At 39.6% G+C, this 20,872-nt stretch overlaps 1 protein-coding gene across 1 annotated transcript; it reads left to right on the top strand.

Annotated features, from left to right (window-relative positions):
• The first annotated feature begins 1,109 nt into the window (after positions 1–1,109).
• On the top strand, positions 1,110–20,088 carry tspan17 (tetraspanin 17). The gene is made up of 8 exons (XM_004541074.6): positions 1,110–1,767; positions 10,312–10,362; positions 14,675–14,821; positions 15,528–15,698; positions 16,187–16,312; positions 16,526–16,573; positions 18,138–18,254; positions 18,489–20,088. Exons 1-8 carry the CDS (start codon positions 1,681–1,683, stop codon positions 18,552–18,554), a joined length of 813 nt encoding a protein of 270 aa, XP_004541131.1. The 5' UTR covers positions 1,110–1,680; the 3' UTR covers positions 18,555–20,088.
• Positions 20,089–20,872: the final 784 nt, after the last annotated feature.

The raw sequence follows: 20,872 nt of genomic DNA, 5'->3' as shown, positions 1-20,872 counted from the left end.
AGGGGCCTAAGGGTACATCTTTCATGATTGCAGCCATTTCCCAACTCTCTGTGAATGGTACATTGATCAATGGTCATTGATCAATGGTCATGACAATTTACATATTAATGATCAAGAAACTGACCTTACAGCCATTGTTCATCAGTGGCATAACATTTCCCTAGCTATGATGTATCTAAATAAAATGTGAAGCTGGTCACGGAAGATAAGTAGTAACATATCCGCATTTACAATGTTAAGTTAGTGTTTTTATTCTATAATCAATAAAACTTTATCAGCCAATAAATGTACTATTAAATGTATCACTACAACATTAAGGCCCTTTAACAGCTGCTCCTTTAAAATTATATGACAATGTGGACAGTGTATTTGTAATTTCATAATATGTCTTTGTCTTGTTATTAGGTGCGGGTTTATGCCATATTGAGAAAAAGTAGAGTACCGGATGAAAATATTACATGTAGCTAATAGCTAATGCAGGCTAATACTGTTTGGTTTTACAGTTTTATGCTGTGTTTACTGTCAGTACAACATAATACACATTTCTGGCAATAGTTAGAAGGTTGGCATGCCCCAGAGTGGAGCACCCAGAGGTGAAAAGGAAATGCATTTATCGCAGGATCATAGACTGCCATCTGTAGGACTCCAGACAGAAGTTCAAATGAGGCAAAGTTGTTCAGAACAGATTGTTCACTTCCTTTTTCATTTGATCACGTTTCACAACATTTTCACAATATTCTGCAGTTATCTATATTTCTCCTTCACTGACTTACTTAAAGGAGTGAAATTACTCAGCCTGTCATGCCAGAACATTATGGCTGAAATTATGAATATATAATTGCGCTTGAGTACCCCAGTTTATTAGAGTGTCATGCTTAATCGACCTTTCTCACTGCAGATATTTTAATGCGTCGTGGCAGGTGTAGGCAAAGGTGTAAATAATGAGCTAGAATCTAGCTAATTATTAATCATTATACATGATTGTTAATATCATTACTCATACTGTCCTGTCCCGTTTTTTGTTTTTTTTAATTACTGTGCACTCCTTCAATTTGAACTCACACTATAAACCTGGCCACTTCCTATTGCAGCTTTTAATGAAGCAACCTCGTACATACAGTGCTTATTCTCTGTGTGGTCAAGCTAGGCTGAGACACAAGAGGCCGCTCTTGAAGCGAAAAGGGCGAAAGCCAGCGCAGTGGTTTTCCCGTTTGACAGCAGGGGCTTGTTTTACAGCACAAAACAACAAGGATGAAGACTCACAAGCGGCGATGCAGCGACACAGATAACATTAGGGAAGTGTAGCTGAAGTACCGCCATCTCGATCATCCGGCAAGCGAAGCGACGTAAACACCAGGCAACTTGAATGTCGACGGAGCTGCAGAGCCGCATCTGTGTGCCTTAGTTGAAGTGCTCCTGGATTTGTTGTTGTTAGCAGCCAATGCTAACTATAGAAGTTGCGAGCTAGCTGGCCTAGCAAGCTAATAGTCAAAGCGAGTTAAAGACAGTTTAGCCACATATGTCTGAGTTTTAACCAACCCGGAAGACTTAACGCGGGGTTTGCTTAGCTGATGGAGCCAGCTAACCTTGTATTCAGTTGTTTAAGAACTGTAGCTTTGGTTGATTATCAGTCATAGTAGTTGCCTAGCTCGTCAGTTAGCCACCACTTTCCGTGGAAGAATGAGTAGAAAACACCGTCATTTTAAAGGAGCCGAAGTCAGCTGCTGTGTGAAATACGTTTTATTTGGATTCAACATTGTATTCTGGGTAAGTAAACACAATGTTGTTACTCATTCCTTTTGTTTTTATTAGAAATTTCACGTAACTAGTGATAACTTGAAGTGCACATTCGTGTAAACGTCGGGAACGTTAGCACAGTTGCAGTTGGCCAATGGAAGTTGATCGCTGAGCTCCATCTAGTATATATTTTTTTGTTTGTTTTTTCCTGAGTCACTTGATTTTAATGAAAGTCACGTTTTTTCCCCATCCATCTATGCGGTGTTGTTGATGTTTAAGTGTGTTGTCATGCACAGAAGTAGATTGTTGTAAATGAGGAGGAAATTATTTGTTTAATGTAGGACAGTGTTCATGCCCTAAAATGTCAGCTACACACTCCATTTATTTAGGATTTAGATTTTTTTTTTTTTTTTTTTTTGCTTGCCTCTGCTTATTACTTGTAAACTTTACAGTTTTCCATTTAGAAACTTTTGGCCATCAGAGACAGATTACTTATAAATGTAACTTCTCAATTTAAATGTAAAGTTTAGTAAAGAAAAATAAAGGAGCAATTTTCTTTCATAATAGTTTCTGCTCCTAGTTGAGCTGAGCAATAGCATAATTCTCACCAGAACTGATGGGGCAGTGGCAAGTGGTTGCACGTCTACTTTACAATACCCCTCCCTCCATCTTTATCCCGTCTCTGAAAAGTTTCTCTGTTCAGTCTTGCCCACACCTCCCTCCTCACTCATCTGCATCGCCTCTGTGGGCTGGTATAATATAATGTCTGTGGGTGAAGGAATGGCGTGTCTGTCTGCCCCAGGAGGTCTTCCCACACACAGTTTAAAGGAAAAGGCCATACAGTCTGAATACCACCCAACCCTCCCCTTTCCATGCTTTCTTTCACTCTATACTATAGCACCCAGACTGTGCGGGACAGCATTGTTTGTCTTCGCTCACACACCCACAAATGCACAAAGAGTAATGGTGAGAACAAAGGCTGGGAGGGGGGCTTGTAAGTCTGTGTTTTCTCCCATCATACGGTTGCTCTATCAGACTCACAAGGAACACGGACTTCATGTATATCTGCCTTTTCTGGCATTGCTCAAACTTTCCTTATCGCTTCCTCATTCCGCAACACTTTTCCTTCAAAAACAAATATGAGTGCACCATACCTGCCACATATTTCCATGAACATGATATTTGTAGATACAGAGGCTACTATTATCGACATAAATACAGAGTTTATTGTAGTTTCATCTGAATGAGCAATCAACAAGGAAATATTGAGTCATGGGCTTTCAGCATTGTATCTGACTCATTGTGTTCTTTTGCAGTGTTTGACAGTTAGGCCAAGCTAACAGTCATGTGTCTGAATTCTCTGTAAAACAGTGGAACAAGTTCCAGCTCGCTGGCTGTTTCCGTTAATAATCACTAGAAGATGTTCTACTCTTGTCTGTGTGCTGCAGAACTGGATTTGACAGACAAGCCAGTGCATTGCTGAAATAGAAAGAGATGGGGTTTATACTCCACAAATCAACCCATTTGTCTTTCCTCTAGTGATCTTGTCAGGCTTGAAAGGGCTGCCTAAATTGAGACAAAATGCTTGTAAGGCCATAAATATTGTGAACAAAATGGAACAATACTTGCTTTTGGTGTGAGGTTTCGCAGTACCCAGGCTTGCTGTTGACAGCCAGGCATTCTCACCCAAGAACAACACACCTTCTCTCATCCTTAGAATAGACACATTCCCCACATCCAATTAATTAATCACGTTTTCTGCCTGAGCTGCTGAAATGTTTGGGAGCTCTGCACGCTGTAATTAAGAGCTTGTTAAGCTGTAACCAAGTTGCTGAGTTGGTTGAATGCAAGGGAGAGTGTTATTAGCCAGCTACAGCTCTGTCTTTTCACATTTGGCACCAAAAGGCAAGCTGCATGATTACAGCTCTGGAGCATACCTGTAAACAACCAGGTGTGACGCTATTCGGAGACATGCTCTGTGACTTAGTCATGGATAAACTTGTCTAGTTATTGCAATGTTGATTGCATTACTGATAGCATTCAGTCAGATTTTCTCAGTATTTATGAAATGAAGGAATAAATGTTGATAAGCTACCTTATTTTCAGCATTTCTCATATCAGGCCGTTTCAGTGACTCTACCTTAAAATGGCGACATGGCAGCTGATCAGTTATATGATATATTATGCCACTTCTGCCTTTATCTCTTATTGATCATTTTGAATTGATATGTAGCCTTAATCACTGAACACAATATGTAAATAAATTTGTCAGACAGCTTTAGTGTCCGTTGTGCGTGGGAAGAAAACTTCTTTTTACAGCGAACAAAACCCCTAAACAAGCACTGAGTGCGCAACGACGTAATGGGAAATTCACAGAGAAACTCGCGGATTCTTCAACTGACCGCAGCACACCTGCACCAGCGTAAACCTCCGCCTACTCTACTCCTGCTTTACAGGTGAAAATAGAGCAAAAGGACCGCTGAGTCTTTGACTTTATTTATTTTCTGCTGTGTTTTACTTGCATCTATTTGAAAGACTGAGTGTAAACACAAAAAATATTTTATTTTATGTGCTGGAATGTGCAGAAAATAGGTTTAAATGTTAAACTAATTTATTCCAGTCAGAGAATGTTGCATATAATTAAATTTCTGCTTGATGCATAAAGTTAAAAGATTAAAACTAATAAAACAAGTTAAAAAAAAGATAATTTTCCATTTGATTACATTTTGTATGATGGATTATGTAGAAAAAGTAGAATTGGGCTGAAAGATCTATCGCTTTATCACCTCTTCAGGTTGTAAATCGTGTTTTTAAAAAGTAACTAAGTAATTAATTACTTTTGAAAATGAATAATCAGTAAAGTAACGGGATTACTTTTTTGGGGAAGTAATCAGTAATTAGTTACTGATTACTTCCCCAAGTAACTTGACCAACACTGTTCTTAACACTACTCAACAGGACCGTCAGAATAAAAATGAAAAAAATAAAAATGTTATGTAATACGAAATAAAAGTGCCAGCAGTATTTAAACAAAAGACGTGCTAATAGAAAACTAAAAATGGCTTCTGCCCACAAACTCAAATAAATATTTAAAAGAAATCAAAAAGATTTTCTTTTCCAGTCCAAAATAATAAGTTTGCAAAGTTTACAGATGATTCAGTTTATGACTTCATGATTGCAGTGGATGTGCTCTGGAATGAGGCTTGCTCTTGTCTTTGAGATGCTGATAACTAGACATCCTCTCTGTCATGACTTCAGCCATTTGAGAGGTGCAAGAGCCCCCTTCTAAAACCAACTCATCTATACGCCTGTGCTTAATACTAGTAAAACAGAACAAAACAAAATTAGAAAAGACAGTTACCAATCACTGTAGTTGTATATCAAAGTTTCTCAGACAGTGTAGTGTTCAATGCAAATGAAACTTTATAACCCAAAGAATAACTACCTAATGTAAGGTGGAAGAGGTTTAGTAGAATAAATGCTAATATTAGAGTGAGGAAAAAATAAAAGACTAGGAGACAGTGTAGCTACTCCTGTTTAATGGGTTACTATCACATTTCACTCATTAGCTAACAAAACTGAAATGGTGTTTCTTTAGCAAGTATCATCCTGAGGAGTTTCTGAGAGGTCATCTAACATAAACATTATTAACATAAACTTAACTCTCTAAAATTGACCCGTTCAGAGTTGACATCACAGCTCGGGGTACGTTCGTGAAAGGAAAGCGCCGCTTTGCATAGTCTACATTTAGGTTTGTTTTCTGTGAAATGCTATCATATTTTTTTTAAATGTCTGTTTCCATTTTCTGCCGTCCTCCTGTTTTGTCGTTTGTGCTACATTTCCTATTTTCTACTTCTACCAACACATGGTGTCAGAGTGCGCTTAGTGATATTTCTTCCTTTTTTCTATTCATTCATTCTGTCTCAGAATCTGGTGTTGAATCTTTAATGTTTATTTTCTTTGGACGTTCGAATTAAGTTTTGATGTAAAGAATTAAACTGCAAAAATAGTATATATATTTTGTAGCCATGTGATGCAAAATGAAAGTATTAGTATTAGTAGTAAAGATATATGTTGTGGAATGTAAGGAGCTTAACAATTTGCTCACCCTGTTGACATTGCTGCTGAGATTGAGAATCACGGTGTCACACTATCCCCCTCATTAAATATTCATTTTTTTAGGGAGTCATGGAAAGGGGATTCACACTATATCCTGTGTGTGTATGTGTGCATGCGTGTGCAGGAGTGGGGAGCTTGATTTGTCTGACAGTTAGTAGAGGTTAATGGGATCAGCTGGCTTAGGGAGGCATCTTTTCAAGTGTTGATAATCTCTTAGTCCACATGGAGAGAAAACCCTCGCTCTGGGAAGGACATATTTTACAAGCAGCACTTGACACCGAAGGAACCTTGATTTGAATAATAATGCAAATAAAGAGACATCTAGATTCAGACTTTATTTAATTAGTTTCTGGTAAAATACATAGGTTTGACAGAATGATCAAATTAATCAAAAGCAAAAGAAATGCATTATCCATGCGGGTGAGATTTAAATGAACAGATCCTGAGTGTTTTAATAACATATTGTTAAAAAACCAAAGGTGGTGACTCGTACATTGTTGTGTTGTACAAAGAGATTAGTGCTGTAACGATTTATTGAGTATTTCAAATAATTCGATTGTAAAAGAAAAGTTTTCGACAGAAATTCTTTGCGTCGGCGTTTCATTTAGCACACGGCTCTGTAACACACTACTGTCACCATGGACAGACAGACGCAAGGGTTTAACCCACATTTGCGACTAAAAACAGACTTTAAACAAAAACACTGATAACACAACAACAGCAGATGGTGAGCTCAGGTTGAGTGAAAGAAAACATGTTTCTACTGTCCAGAACTGCAGCGCTGTTCCTGTCCTCTCTGTTAAAACCTTTACTGGGGAAAAGGTAGCAGGTTTCCTTCATCAAAGCACCTGATCAACAAAGTCCCAAAGCCAGCTGTCTTGCTTAAGGAGTTTCTTAATAAGGTGAAGGACGTTTTGCCACAGAGAGTGGTATTTAGAGATTTGTCTCACATATCTAATTCTATTGCCACAAGCTCACCTGAATTAGATTCAGGTTGTGAGAAAAGTTAGTCAAAATAAGGATGTTACGCAAGCACTATACAAAGACAGTTTGTTCTTTTTGTGTTGTGTATTCTTTCAGTAAGTTCAGTCTAAAATGTACTGGTCTTTAAAGGGAAGTTTGATTTACAGATAAGGTTCCAAAAAGCACAGAGCACAAACACATACTGCCAGTTATCACGGTAAATATTTCACAATACTGTTTAGTTGATCTGTCCTGTCAAATCTCCGCAATAGATTAAAAAACAAACAAAACAACACATTCAGTAGAAATTAGAAATTTCAGGAATCCATCCCGTCTGAAACTTACATTAACTTTATAAAGTATAAAATAACAGTTCACAGACACCTGTTAGTTTTTCTTAAATGCCTAGCTTCTACTGCCTAGACGAGCAGAAGCTAGGCTGGTTGCAGAGGACTGCAAGAACGAGTGGGGTGCGTTTAACCTCCTAAAACCCGAGCTCTTCCATGGCATGCATTTTTAATATCTCTTTGATATTTGGGCATATTAGGACCTCATGAATGTAAAAACAAAGAATTGACAGATTTTATTTTATTTTTTTTACCTGATTTTTGTTTCTGACAAGTATAAGATCCACATATAAGGACATTCGTTTTAAATTTTGATAGAACAGTGGCAGTAGAATGTCCTCGTAAGTGGATATCAGGCCCTTGTAGAGAAAAATTTAGTGTTTTTAGGTCTAGACAACCCAAAATGTGATGTCCACGTATGTGAACGCCAGGTCCTAGGAGGTTAAAAATGACTTGCAGAATCTAGATGGGAGATGTTTTGATTATGTACTAAAGGCTTCCTTGGTATCGACTGATGGGGTTGGTTTGTTAGATTTCTTAGGTGAAATCAAAAAGACTGGATGAGCTTAAAGATGCAAGATTGAAAATTTTAATACTATGCTCACCAAAATAATACCAGGATGCTTGGCAAGTTATTTGATATTATCCAGTGAGGAGGCAGAGTGACATCCCTAGTGAAATAACAACAAACACTTCGATTGAAAGGGGCGAAAAATGTTGGTGTCTGTATCGGGTTTAGGACATTTAGTTATTTTAAAAGCCTGTGTGGTGTACCTCTCTGTGTGTAGATAAATGTTTGTGGTGTGTAACTCTGGGTACTGGTACTGTTACCAAATGCAGCCTAAAAGTGATATGGAGTTCTCTTGTAAACAAGTAATGTTTTTCACTGTTACTCAGAATGTGTTGTGGTTTCCAAGGTCTGATGAGCCAACTAAATGCATTTCCGTGAAAATATCTGGTTTTGTGTGTTTACTGGCATGAACTCTTCCTGATTAAGCGGAATATTGCGAAAGCAGTAGCTGGACTGAGCATGTCCCGCTTGACCCTCTCAGATAAAAATGTTTCCATTAGCAGAACTGGAAAAATGCCACAGCTTACCATTCAGCTTGTTTCTTACTGCATAATTGAATTACAATGATTTTGGTGTGGTTTAAAGCTGCGTGCCAAAGATTAGGTAAATTTTCTGACTCCTAACTTTATTTAGATTTCTAAAAACATGGCGATGGGTTCATTGAAAATTGGCAAAAACAGTATGGTTTTTTTGGGGGGGTTTTTCTTTTCCTTTTCCTGCCCTGGCTTTTGAGGTTGACTACAAGTTCACTATTCTGTTGGGAGGACAGGCAAACAAGCTACTACTGATGAGATTCCTGGATAGATTGTGTACTGCTCTTTTTGTGTTGGTGCACAACTGTGGTAAAGCGGTGTAGTGTAGGGACCTACAGGAACCATTATCATATCCAAGAAAAGGTTATTTTTTTTTAAAATAAACTCCTGAACCATGGAAAAGAACTGGAAAACAGAGCACTTATGAGCAAGGCTTCTTCTGGGTGTAGTCACTAGAGGTGGAAACTGAGAGCAGGCTCCAAAATGTCCAGTCTATTGAATTGCTTTGCCTCCAAGCTTTTCAGTTTCTTTCATCAGTGCGTCAAAGCGTGCTAAGGTTGCACTTTGCAAAACAATGATGTGAAACTGATTGGAATTTTTGCACACCTGAGTCATATGCTTGCCTTTTTCTGCTCTGGTCCTATATGCTGTTCAGACTCGGATAATAAAACTGTTGTATTGATGCTAAAATGTCTTCTTTTTTGCCTAAAAATATTGATCAGCATTGAAGTAGAGAAGCAAAATGAATGAAAGCTTCCATAGATTCCATTTTAGGGTTGAAGCCAAGCTTGACAAAGCTGCTTAAGTAGTTCAGTGCCCCAAATTGGTTATTAACATTCAAATATAGAAAAATGAAAGCAGCCTTGTACAAATGTCCTTATTTTGAATAAGTGAACTAGTAGTTATCCATGTTGTCTGGCGACTCTGATGCATTGTGTTGCTGTGCATTTCATGCCGCAAGACGCAAGTGGTTTCCTTTGTCACGGTTTTCAGCTTCTTTAATCTGCATGAAAAACTTGAAGTCAAAGGCTAAGTGCTGTAATACTCCCACTCTGTCAGTCTAATCTCTTCTGATGTCTGCCTGCATACACTGACTCTTCCTGCTTGTCACTTTCCAGTTGAATCTACCACACCCTTCGCTACAGACGCTTATATAACTACCAGGTCAAGGCAGCCCCCCCAATCCAACTGCTGACTGCTGTTGTTGTTTGCAAGACTGTCACGTTGATCTTGTTAGGTGTGTGCTAATGGGCTGCCATTAGTTTACCTGCTTCTCGCGATTTAATCAGCTTCCCAACAAATGATTTAACACAATTTCAATGAAGCTATTATATTTCAGGCATTACCATTAGAGTTTGCCCCCAGCTCTCTCCATCGACATCCTAAAACTCTTATGAATGCCATTTTGTAGCAGCTAAGCAGCTGATTAGACAGTAACATTTCTACGTGTAAACACCAGAAACCGGTGATTTTTCTCATCCTGTTGCTATTCTGTTGTTTTTGTGTCATTTTTACATCTTTAGACACCGTGGGCTAGTAACACAGCCACTTGGCTTTCAGTCAAGTTGAAGCAGTGAGCCTTAAACTCGTCCTAATATTGACTAATATTGGACGGATTTTCTTTAACCCTTACAGCAGCTCAGTGTAATATCTCTGTGATTTAATCTTTGAAGAATTCACTTTATTTAAAAGCTCCTAAAATCAGTTTTTCTTTTATTGGTCTCTTTCCTATGTGATTCTCTCTGTTTTTTTTAAGTGCACTGATAATTAAAAATGAGAGATCCCTTTGTTCTTATGTGAATATTGTTAGAAAGGATGCAGTGGATGACAAAAGATGAACTAGATTTTTAATTACCACAGTAAAACTCAAGCAGTTCTGCTGTTTACATATGTTGCCAGGGGGACACCAGTGTAATCCACACCACTCCCAAACCATTCCCGGTCTTGCTACAATAACAACCGTATCATCTGTAATAAACTGCTTCAGTTTGTATCAGTTGCCTCCCGTCTCACTGCCGCATCTCTGTGCTTTGTTTTACAGTTACTAGGAGCTGCATTCTTGGGTATAGGCTTGTGGGCATGGGCGGAGAAGGTATGTATAAACACATGCACACAAACACGCTGGCTACGGGTTACCACATAGCTAAAATTCTTCCAGATATCCTAGCTGTAATAAGCTGGAAGTATAATTCATCGGATGGAGTTTGGATGTAAACAGAGCTTTTGAGAAGAGTGGCGTGGAAAATAGAAGCTCTATTCCTGTAACACTTTGTAGCACTTAAAGGCATATAACCTCATAATGTTCCTGGTAAACACGTCTCAGGATATGAATTATGCTCACTGCTGCAGCTCCAGTGTGATGTGTAACTAAGTTTTGTTGAACCAATATTGAGCTAATGGTTAGAGCTGGGCGATATGAGATTTTTTCATATCACGATATGTTTTTTTCATTTCAGGCGATAACGATATCTATCACGATATAAGCCAAATAACTATATTTGTAAGATTTAAATGTGCCGTTGCTCACAAGTAAAATGTGAAATAATCAGCAGCTTGTTTTTATTTAAATATTTATTTCCCATAATAAGTTCAACAGGGTAGATGTACTTAAGGAACATGAGACTTTTTCAGATAAATAAAGGCAAATATTGCAAACTACACAAAAGGCAGCCGCTAAAGCGTTTAAGTTTCAAAATAGAACAAACGAAACAGACTAAATTGTCAATTCCACTTAGAAACAAAATATTAATTCTAAAAATAAATCTTAGTTTGTTTTACAGAAGAACAGACAAAACTGACTAACCTTTGTCAATATCAAATAAACTGAGAACTAAAAGGAAATTCTCAATCTCTCCTTGTTGTATAGCTTAGCTTTTCAAACAGTTTTAACAGTTACTTTAGTCTGACAAAAGCCGAATGACGAATTAGCGCTTCCAGTCAGAGACTGAGGCTACGTCCACACGTACACGGGTATTTTTGAAAACGGAGATTTTCCGTTTTCGTTTTAAAAAATAATCCCGTCCACACATAAAGGCAGAAATGAAGGAAAACGCTGCTATGAACATGCCAAAGCAGCAGGTGGCGCTAGATTCCTAACCGTGCAGAAATGTTGGCCAATCAGAAGTCTAGAAGCCTCGGTGGGAAAAAGTAAACAAAGCTGGGGCATAGAAGCAGAACAGAGTCGTATGTGTGGAGGGACAGTAACTGTGTGTATATGTAAGCATTTAAACACTGCAGAGAGTAGAATTAACAGTAAGAGTATTGTAGAAATTCATTTCACCGAAACAATAACGTGGCGCACAGTGTGATGCATGCACCAGTTTATTGTATTTCCAGACTTGCTTTCGGCACATTTACAGTGCACGCTACTCTGTTTTTGTCAGACTTGAAATAGCCGAAATACCTTCACACTACAGAACTTCTATGGCTCTTCCGTTCGACAATCTCTCCGGCATTGGAACCATCATCTGTTTTCTCTTCGGTCACGCTCGGTTGATTTTTCTAGTCGGCACACTCATTTCCTCCATTACGCGCTGGCTCCATTACCCGCTGGCTGTTTCCCAAACAAACACACGTGCGGCTTGGCACTTGTGCTGTACGTAACAAGTCACGCGACGTGACGCTGCGGCTGTGATTGGTTCGGCTCTGCGCTGCTTAATTTGGATTGGCTGACCTTTTTTTTTTTTTTTTTTTTTTTTTAAGAGGACAAGAGCGGCGAGGTCTATCGCGATAGCTTAATTTCTCTATCGAGTAAAAGTTATATCGCGATACATATCGTTATCGTTCTATCGCCCAGCTCTACTAATGGTTAAATTGTTTTTCCGGTGATTGGAGCTTTAAATGGCTGTGGCTGCAAATAAGGAGCCATAGGGTCCAAATGACACACTCATTTGACTTACAGCTACCAGGATTTGAATGCCTTGTGCTTCGTCTCGTATGAAAGCCTGTTGCACGATAAATTGGATCGTATATTTGCGCAGAAACTGGTTCGCTGTTTATTGTCAACGCTGGACAGGCTACAAAGATCAGGTGTTGCCATTAACCTCTCATGTGCAGTGAGTCATGGCTACGTTCAAAACTTCTTTCAGAGGAGTTACCAGTCAATTTGTTCATTAATTAGCAAGAAATCGCTGCACAAGCGTGGAACCATGTACTGATTAGTAACGTCTGGTCATGAACTCTGTGCAAATCGGCCTGCGCTGGAGTACCTTTGTGGAGCAGCGTGAATAATTTAAAGGGATTAGGGTGAATGATGAATAGTGGTTGCTGGAAAGTCGTAATGGTGAGTTTGGGTCTCAGTGACTAAGATGATTAGTTTCAAGCCTGCTGTGCACAGCCAGACTACATTATTGTTTCAGGGCCTCCTGCTAAAATTTAAATGCGTGCAGTTTATTCTGCAGCAGTGCCATAAAAACATGAGCATCCAGCATTGCCTTCATCCTACAGTTTTGTCCTTGCTCAATGCAGAGGGAGATTAACTCAGTACGAGAGCTCTCTCGACTTTAGCTGCAAGTGTTGGGCATGTTCACTACAATATATGACAAGCAAACAGGATGTCAGACTGAGAGTGGATACACATAGTGGTTTCCTTTTTCAAAATAACTGAAAAATATAGCAGGGATCAGGGTTGTACAAAAATATGTTAATAAAACAAGCTTGAACTCGTTTTTATGGAGCTTTTGCAAAGTACCTTCTTTAGTGTGCTATCCAGAAACAATAACGACGCCCACTGTTACTGCGGAAGAAATACTAATTTCATTTCCTGCTGGATTTGTGTGATGTTTGCTCACTTTCAAAGAAATAAACTGTCTCTATTTTTCATTTTAATAATAATAATAATAATGGATTGCATTTATATAGCGCTTTTCGGGACCCCTCAAAGCGCTTTACAATACCACTATTCGTTCACTCTCACATTCATACACTGGTGAAGGCAAGCTACAGTTGTAGCCACAGCAGCCCTGGGGCAGACTGACAGAGGCGAGGCTGCCATATCGCGCCATCGGCCCCTCTGGCCAACACCAGTAGGCGGTAGGTGAAGTGTCTTGCCCAAGGACACAACTACCGAGACTGGGCTTGAACCGGCAACCTTCCGATTACAAGACGAACACCCAACTCTTGAGCCACGATCGATTTTAATAAAGACAGCCAGAATATAAACCAAAAATGTAGGGGAAAAAACCCACATTTACAGTTATAAATTGATTTGCAAGGCTTTGAGTGAGATAGGTATTTGATCTCCAAGCAAAACATGACATAGTACTTGGTGGAGAAACCTCAGTTGGCAAGCACAGTGGTAAGATTTTTCTCATTGCACTGAGCCCCAGACTGAGGGTGATTTATGTTCATTTTCTATTTCTTTCATTTCGGAATAATCGCACCAACAGTTGTTACATTCTCACCAAGTTTCTTGGTGATGGTGTCGTAGCCCATTCCAGCCTTGTGCAGGTCTACACTTTGTCCCTGACAGACTTTGACAGCTCTTTGGTCTCACCCTTGGTGGTGGAGAGGCTTGGCGGGTGTGCTTTGTACGCTTTTTACGCTTAATAGGCTGAGATCAGGACTATCCTTGACTGATTGATTGATTGGCTCTGTGCCAACACACACTCGTGGGAGCCAGAATTCTGGCTGGTTTGCAGAGGATGAAATACTTGTTTCGCTCAATGACATGAATAATTTCATATGTAATGCAAACTTTATGTAATGTGTTTTTTCTCGAATTTTGGATAATATTCTATCTACCTCCATTAAAATGAAACTATCATAAAGATTAGACACTAATCATTTAATTGAAAATTTTGGAAAATTCAGCCTAAGATCAAATTTATTGCATCAAAGTTGCAATATACAATATAGTTAAGAATTGGGAATGATTACATGTGAAGTCTGTCTTGTTGTAAATAATTCTAAGAACGCAGAGGCTGACAAAATAAGATGGTGGTCACACTGTGGCTTTCAGAGAGGAGAGTGGAAGGGCAAATGTCTCTGTATTTTCAGGAGGCTTTGAAGTTTGCCTCTTGTGAGAAGTTACTTGTTTTATAATTTTGTCACAAAAATGCCATAGAGTGAGTGCATGTTGCATTTAAACTGATAACAAAACCTCAGCGAGGTTCTTTATTTTATTTTGAAAACATCACATTGATATATAAGAATGTAATGGAATAACAGTATTTCAGTTTATTAAATTTCCCTGCTACAAGTCTGCATCTGTGAACGGGGCCCAGCAGGCTGTGACATTAGTTAAATCTCACTTTTTCTCTTTGACATCACAGGCTCTTCTCAAGGTTAACTGTGTTTTTGTAAAAGGAGAATTTTTACTGAGACCTTGTCATGGGGATGGTAAGGATTGATTTTGGAAATATTATGGTCTGAATTTTAACCACTCTTTTTGTCTTCCCCCTCAGGGCGTGCTGTCCAATCTGTCATCCATCACAGATTTAGGGGGCTTTGACCCTGTATGGCTCTTCATCGTCGTCGGAGGGGTCATGTTCATTCTGGGCTTTGCTGGATGTATCGGAGCGCTCAGAGAGAACACCTTACTGCTTAAATTTGTAAGCCACCTCTAGGCTTTATGTGCACAGACACTGTTTTAATTATTTCACACCCCTTAGATCTGCACTTCACACCAGGGCTGAAGGTATCTGTGTAGCAGGTGTCACTTTGACTCGTCTGAGCCAAATGGTATGAATGATGGTGTGGCACATCATACCTCATCAGTAAACCAAATCCTGTTTAATGATCAGAAAGGTATACTGATCCACTGAAGCCTATTTTTTTTTGTATGCGTATTAGGCAGTTCTTTCTTCAGCCACAACACCACCAGGATTTATTTGGGTTCAGCTTTATTGATAAAAACCTGTGACTGACAGAGACAAACTCGCCTTGTTGCTGCCTGTGATTCTGAGTAGCTATTAACTCCAGCAGATGTCCATTAGCAGCAGTAAATCAGGCATCAGCGTGAGGAGCTAATGCGGCTTTTGTGCATTTATCATCAGCATCTTCTCCTACATTTACTGTAAAGGGATTATTCAATAGGACCTGTGGGAATGCAGTTTTTATTGCCACACTCTCACTTAGCAAATCAGGGCAGGCCCTACAAACTGACCTGCACAGGAACATTACATTAAAGTTGTTCTTACACTCATTTTTAAGCAGAAGCAGGGAAAGGCACAGGATTTTCTTTGGTGCTCCTTGTTCCCTGCTTGAAGTGACAGGTGTATTGTTTTCTGTTTGCATGTGTTTACTTGTACTTTTCAGTTTTCTGTGTTCCTGGGTTTGATCTTCTTCCTGGAGCTGACTGCAGGGATCCTTGCCTTCGTCTTTAAGGACTGGATCAAAGACCAGCTTAACTTTTTCATCAACAATAATGTCAAGGCATACCGCGATGACATCGACTTGCAGAATCTCATCGACTTTGCCCAGGAATATGTGAGTTCACCCCCACCGATGGTATCTCTTATCTTAAAATCGTTCATGTCTCTTTGCTGGAAGAAGTTACTCCCTTTCTTAGAAATGCGGCTGTACATGTGAGCTCAGAAAATGATGAGTCAGCCTTGTTATGGTAAGAATGAAGAGACTCAGCTGCTGCAAATGTGGAGTGGTTTTTCTGATTAATGTGATTGTATTTCGGTCAAATGGCTATCCAATTATGTGGAGGAAGCAGTTGAGATCATTTGCTCCTGTGTGTAAACGCTAGGTTCTGTCATGAGGCACCCTAAAGGCGATTAGATTGGCTTTTGTGTTCATACTTGAATCTCACTGTTTGTAGTCATTACCTGCCATAGTAAGCTAACAACCTAGGCTGACCTGAGCCAGCCTGTTAAGGGCTCAGATGGCAAGATCAAAGAAGGTACATCTGTGTGTTTACTAGAGTTAGCTGTTTAATCTCTGCTTGTTGTTGTTGTTGTTTGTCCCAGTGGTCATGCTGTGGAGCGCACGGGCCTGACGACTGGAACATGAACATCTACTTCAACTGCACTGACAGGAATCCCAGTAGGGAGCGCTGTGGCGTTCCCTTTTCATGCTGCATCAAAGACCCTGCAGTGAGTCGCGTTTCAGCAGCACAAACAACTGTCCATAATCAGCTTTTTGTTTCGTGTAATACTCTGTAGCCATGCATCATGTGTGTCAACATAAGAAGTTTCTCTCATGCAAAGAGTCATTATTTCAAACCTTCTGACCTTAGGTAAAATTGTAACGGATGAATGTGGTTGAGGATCCCATTTTAATCTCCATTTGGTTTGGTTTTTTTGCAGGAGGATGTCATCAACACACAGTGTGGTTATGATGTTCGGCAGCAAATGGTTGGTATCTCTTCTATTTCTGTAGATCTCTTTAGACAAGGAAATCAAGGAAATCTGTAATTTAGAGTCCCAACAAATTGCAACGCTTAACCAGTTCTCATACGATAGAGTCAGCTGCAAATGTGGAGTTCTGCAGGAAGAAAGAAATCTTGGTTAAAATGATGCAATGCTGCTGGAGAGAAATACTCCCGAGGGCGAATTGACTGACAGCCTGCAAACCCGTTTGACTGAAACGGTCTAAGTTGTCGAACGCAGAGTGACAGTTGGGTTCATTTGTATTGGACTTGATTGTCAGTCGATCAAAAAGTGAATTTGTGTTTGAAATGCAAAGGAAAACCAATTAAATGTGAGATTTTATGGCATTCTCTGCATTCTCTCTTTAAAACTACTATAGGTAAAACCAGATGGCTGGTGTTAGATATAGAGAACATAGTGGGTTAAGTAGCTTACACAGACTAGTCTGTATGCTTCTTGCCTTAATAACAGATTGTTCTTCTAACAGGGATAATTAGGCTCCAGTTATAGCCTCAAGAGCAGCCTTACTACACTCTGTAATTGGCGACTCAGTGGGTTATGCCAGTCCGTTCCCTTTTCCTCTGTGTGTGTGTGTGTGTGTGTGTGTGTGTGTGTGTGTGGGTGTGGTGGTTACAACTCACTGCACTGCAGTCAGAAAGATTGCTGTTGCTAGGCGAGCTGCAGTACAGTGAACCACCTGCCATTGAGTTGCTATGAATTCATTTTCTGTGCGCTAACGCCCTGGCCATTGACATTTTGCTGAAACTATCAGGGATGTGCAGAGAGTTCCTGTGCAGCACCTGAGCGGGGAGCAGGGTGGGAAAGAGGAAGAGCAGGAAGTATGGCAAGGACAGGAGCACAACAAAGGCAAAGGGCTGAAATAGCTTTAGAGGAAGTCCACAGCTATAACAACATTGCATTTCCTGCTATTTTTTTTGGCTGCAAAGTGGCTCTCTCTACCTCATTGGTCTAAAACTAGATTTCAAGTTCTGGGAGAGAACAAAAGATTTTCCTGGTTGACTTGTCTGAAGGATAACAAAGAATGAATTGTACAGCGGCACCGATTCTTATCCCCTTTTTAGTTTCGTTGCAGCGTTAATTAAACCTGTTTTTGTTTTTTTTGTAAAAATGTTCGTGTCTGAGTAAAGCACGTACATCATCAGCTGGATCCAAAAGCAGAAATGGCCATCTGTCAGGCAACAGGAAACAGCTTTTGTCTGTTCAGTCCACCAGTGTCCTTGGTGGAAAAGAATACACTGCATTGATAGTCAGCGTAATTGAGAACACTGACATGTTGCAATCTTAGGCTGTGACTCAGCTTATCGTGAGGTCTTCACGCCCTCATCAACTGTGATGGAGTCAGTGGGCAAAACACTATCTTGTGTTTGTGTCCAGCATTAGTCATAGGGCAGAGTACCAGTTTTTGTTTAAATAATGAGCAATGCCAGCTTCCTCTCAGAGAGCAGATCATTCAATATGCTGTAAATTAAACACGTTTTCTCGCTCAAAACTTTAATGCACTTGAATTATGCTCATGTTTGTGAAAAAGGAGTTGGACCGGCAGAAGTTTATCTATACGAAGGGCTGCGTGGGACAGTTTGAGAAGTGGCTTCAAGACAACCTGATTATTGTAGCCGGCGTCTTTGTTGGAATTGCACTTTTACAGGTAATGAGCTGTTGTTTGGAGATTTCTCACACTAAGAAACCTGCTGTATCGCAAATGAGGCCTTTAATTAAAACTAACAATAGTTCTAGTTTTTTGATTTTATGTCTTCGCTTCCATCTAGTGTTGAGAACATGTAACTGTAGTTTTGTTTTTTTGTTTGTTTGTTTTTTGCCTTAATCCGGTGACTTAAAATCCTGTGTGGCCTTTTTAAAAAATGTTTTTATTTTCTTCTAGATTTTTGGTATCTGCCTTGCTCAAAACCTTGTGAGTGACATCAGAGCTGTCAAAGCCAACTGGTGACAGGAGAATTGAAGTGGGGCGGCCCCAGCACCAAACTCGCATAGCACACCGTCCGGCTGAGGCGGACAGCCGGCAACTTTTGCCACTGAGCTAAGCAACACACACACACATGCTCTCACACACTGATATGTGTGTGAGTGACGCTCGAAAAAGAAAATATATTTCACAGACAAACCAAACAGTCAGAACTTTGTTTACCACTCAGCTGGGATTTTAACCCAAATATACAGAAGAGAGTCCTGCCTACTTTTTTTCCCCCTCTATTATTTTTTTTCTTTCGAGAAATTTATTTAAGGCACGCAGTTGCACAAGGACACCAGAAAACTCGGAGATCAGAAGCCATGGATAAAAGACAACAACAGCAAAAAAACAAAACAAAATGAGGAAAAACGTCTTTTTTCAAAAAAAAGAAAAAAAAAAAACTCAAGCAACATGTTGTCACAGAGCCTTTGTCCTGCTCCGCAAGGGGGCTGAAGATCTTCCCTTAAAGTCAGCTCGCACCCACACCCACACTTCCTTCTCCTCCAGAGGACGATGACTGGCTGGCCGCATGGATTCGTCTGCGTGTCATTTTTCTCCTTTGTGACCTTTTTTATGACCACTAAAAAAACAAACAAAAGAGAGACTGAACTGAACACTGGTCGGTCATATCTGCAAATTTAAGTCACTTCAAGAGTTTTCTGTTCAAGTTCAAATGTAAAAAGTGCCATTAATTTCCAGTTTTGTGTCCTTCCTGTTCTGTACATGGAACTTGTGCACCTCGACCGCTCCCTTCCCTTATACCTCAGGGCCTGGCTAAAAATGTGTTTCCTTCCGCCAGTTAAAAGCATATCTTATTTTTCCATCCGTGTCTGTTGAATTTAGATCAACGCCAAAAGTTACCCCATTCGCCCTATGGTGATTGCATCATCTGTTTGAGTGTATTGTATGACATGAAATAGTAAGGATTGTAAGTGTGTGCTATACAGAGAAAGAGGGTTTAATGATAGAGGTTGTTGTTTATCTCCGAGCATCCCTCAAGCACATGGGATTGCTAGTTTGGGGCCTTTTTATCTTCTTTTTTCTTTTTACTTGACTTCTGTGTACCATATTTGTCTTATATTTTTGTCTTTGCAAAAGAACATATGTCTGTTGTTAAAGATGTTCTTTTAATTCTTCATTCATTTCCTGTCATTTATAGATAAATCTGTTCTCGGGTTCATTGTTAAGCTTTACAGGCACCTGTTTTACTTCCAGCTCATCAGTCAGCTGCAAATTAGCTTCGTATTGTGAATGTTAGCGGTCCTAATGGAGACCAAATAATATCATTAGCTAACTGCCAAGGTTTTGTCTGGCCACAATTCTGTTGTTATTAGGAATGCCAAACGATAACAAATGGCATTTCCACGGCCAAAATGTGAATTCATTGTCCCTCCATGTGGGAAGTGCCAGTTGAACCTAGAAATCAAATGACAATTAAACAATGTTACAGTAACGCTTTTATCTTTTAATTCAGTGTTGTCTTTTTTTTTTCCTTTTGGATTGTTTTTTTTTTTTTTTAAATAGAATAGCAAATACACGCCGTACCATTTTAATATTAGCGACAGTCTCAATATAACATGAATGCTGCTTTTAACTTTGACTAGATTATTGATGGTGTATTACAATAGTCGAGCTAACAATCTATCTCACGTGGCGGCATTTGTAGAAAACGGTCTGGCCGCTACGGTTTCCATCTGAGGAAATAGTCACATTGTTTTTCATGTTAAAGTTTACACATTATACGTCACCGCCTTTTTTATTATTATGGGGTCCCCCCCCCCCCCCCCCCCCCCCCCCCCATTTATTCAGTCATTCAGAACACTCTTGGAGTGAGTTCAGTTCTGCTATAACTGGCTTCACTCAGTAATTCTGTATATTATTCAAAGCATTTAACCACAACAGCTGTTTCTGGCTGTCACAATGTCATTCGGATACATTGCACAAGCTAGATTAGGAACGGATTTACTTGACTGCACACACAGGTCCATATATACACACTTTAGATATATACACACACACTCTCAAAAATGAGAAAACATGTTTGGAATTGCAATGCAGACTAGCTGAAAGATGAGTAGCATTAATATTCTGTGAACAGTGCAGGAAAACTTTCCCTGCTTCTCTCTGAGTCGGTCTGCAGAATACATATACATAGGAGTTCTTTCAGCGACGCCACCTTAAGATCGTCTGTCGTGTGCACATGTCACATGTTGCTTTTCACCCACGCCCCCTCCCTTTTGGAAAAAAAAAAAGAAAAAAAAAAAAGAAGAAAAATCAAAAATCTACCTGATCATAGT

Source organism: Maylandia zebra, linkage group LG2 (genome assembly GCF_041146795.1).
Source record: "Maylandia zebra isolate NMK-2024a linkage group LG2, Mzebra_GT3a, whole genome shotgun sequence".
NCBI classification, from domain to species: domain Eukaryota; kingdom Metazoa; phylum Chordata; class Actinopteri; order Cichliformes; family Cichlidae; genus Maylandia; species Maylandia zebra.
Note: the sequence above shows the minus strand (reverse complement) of the source record. Positions and strands in the feature narration are given on the sequence as shown.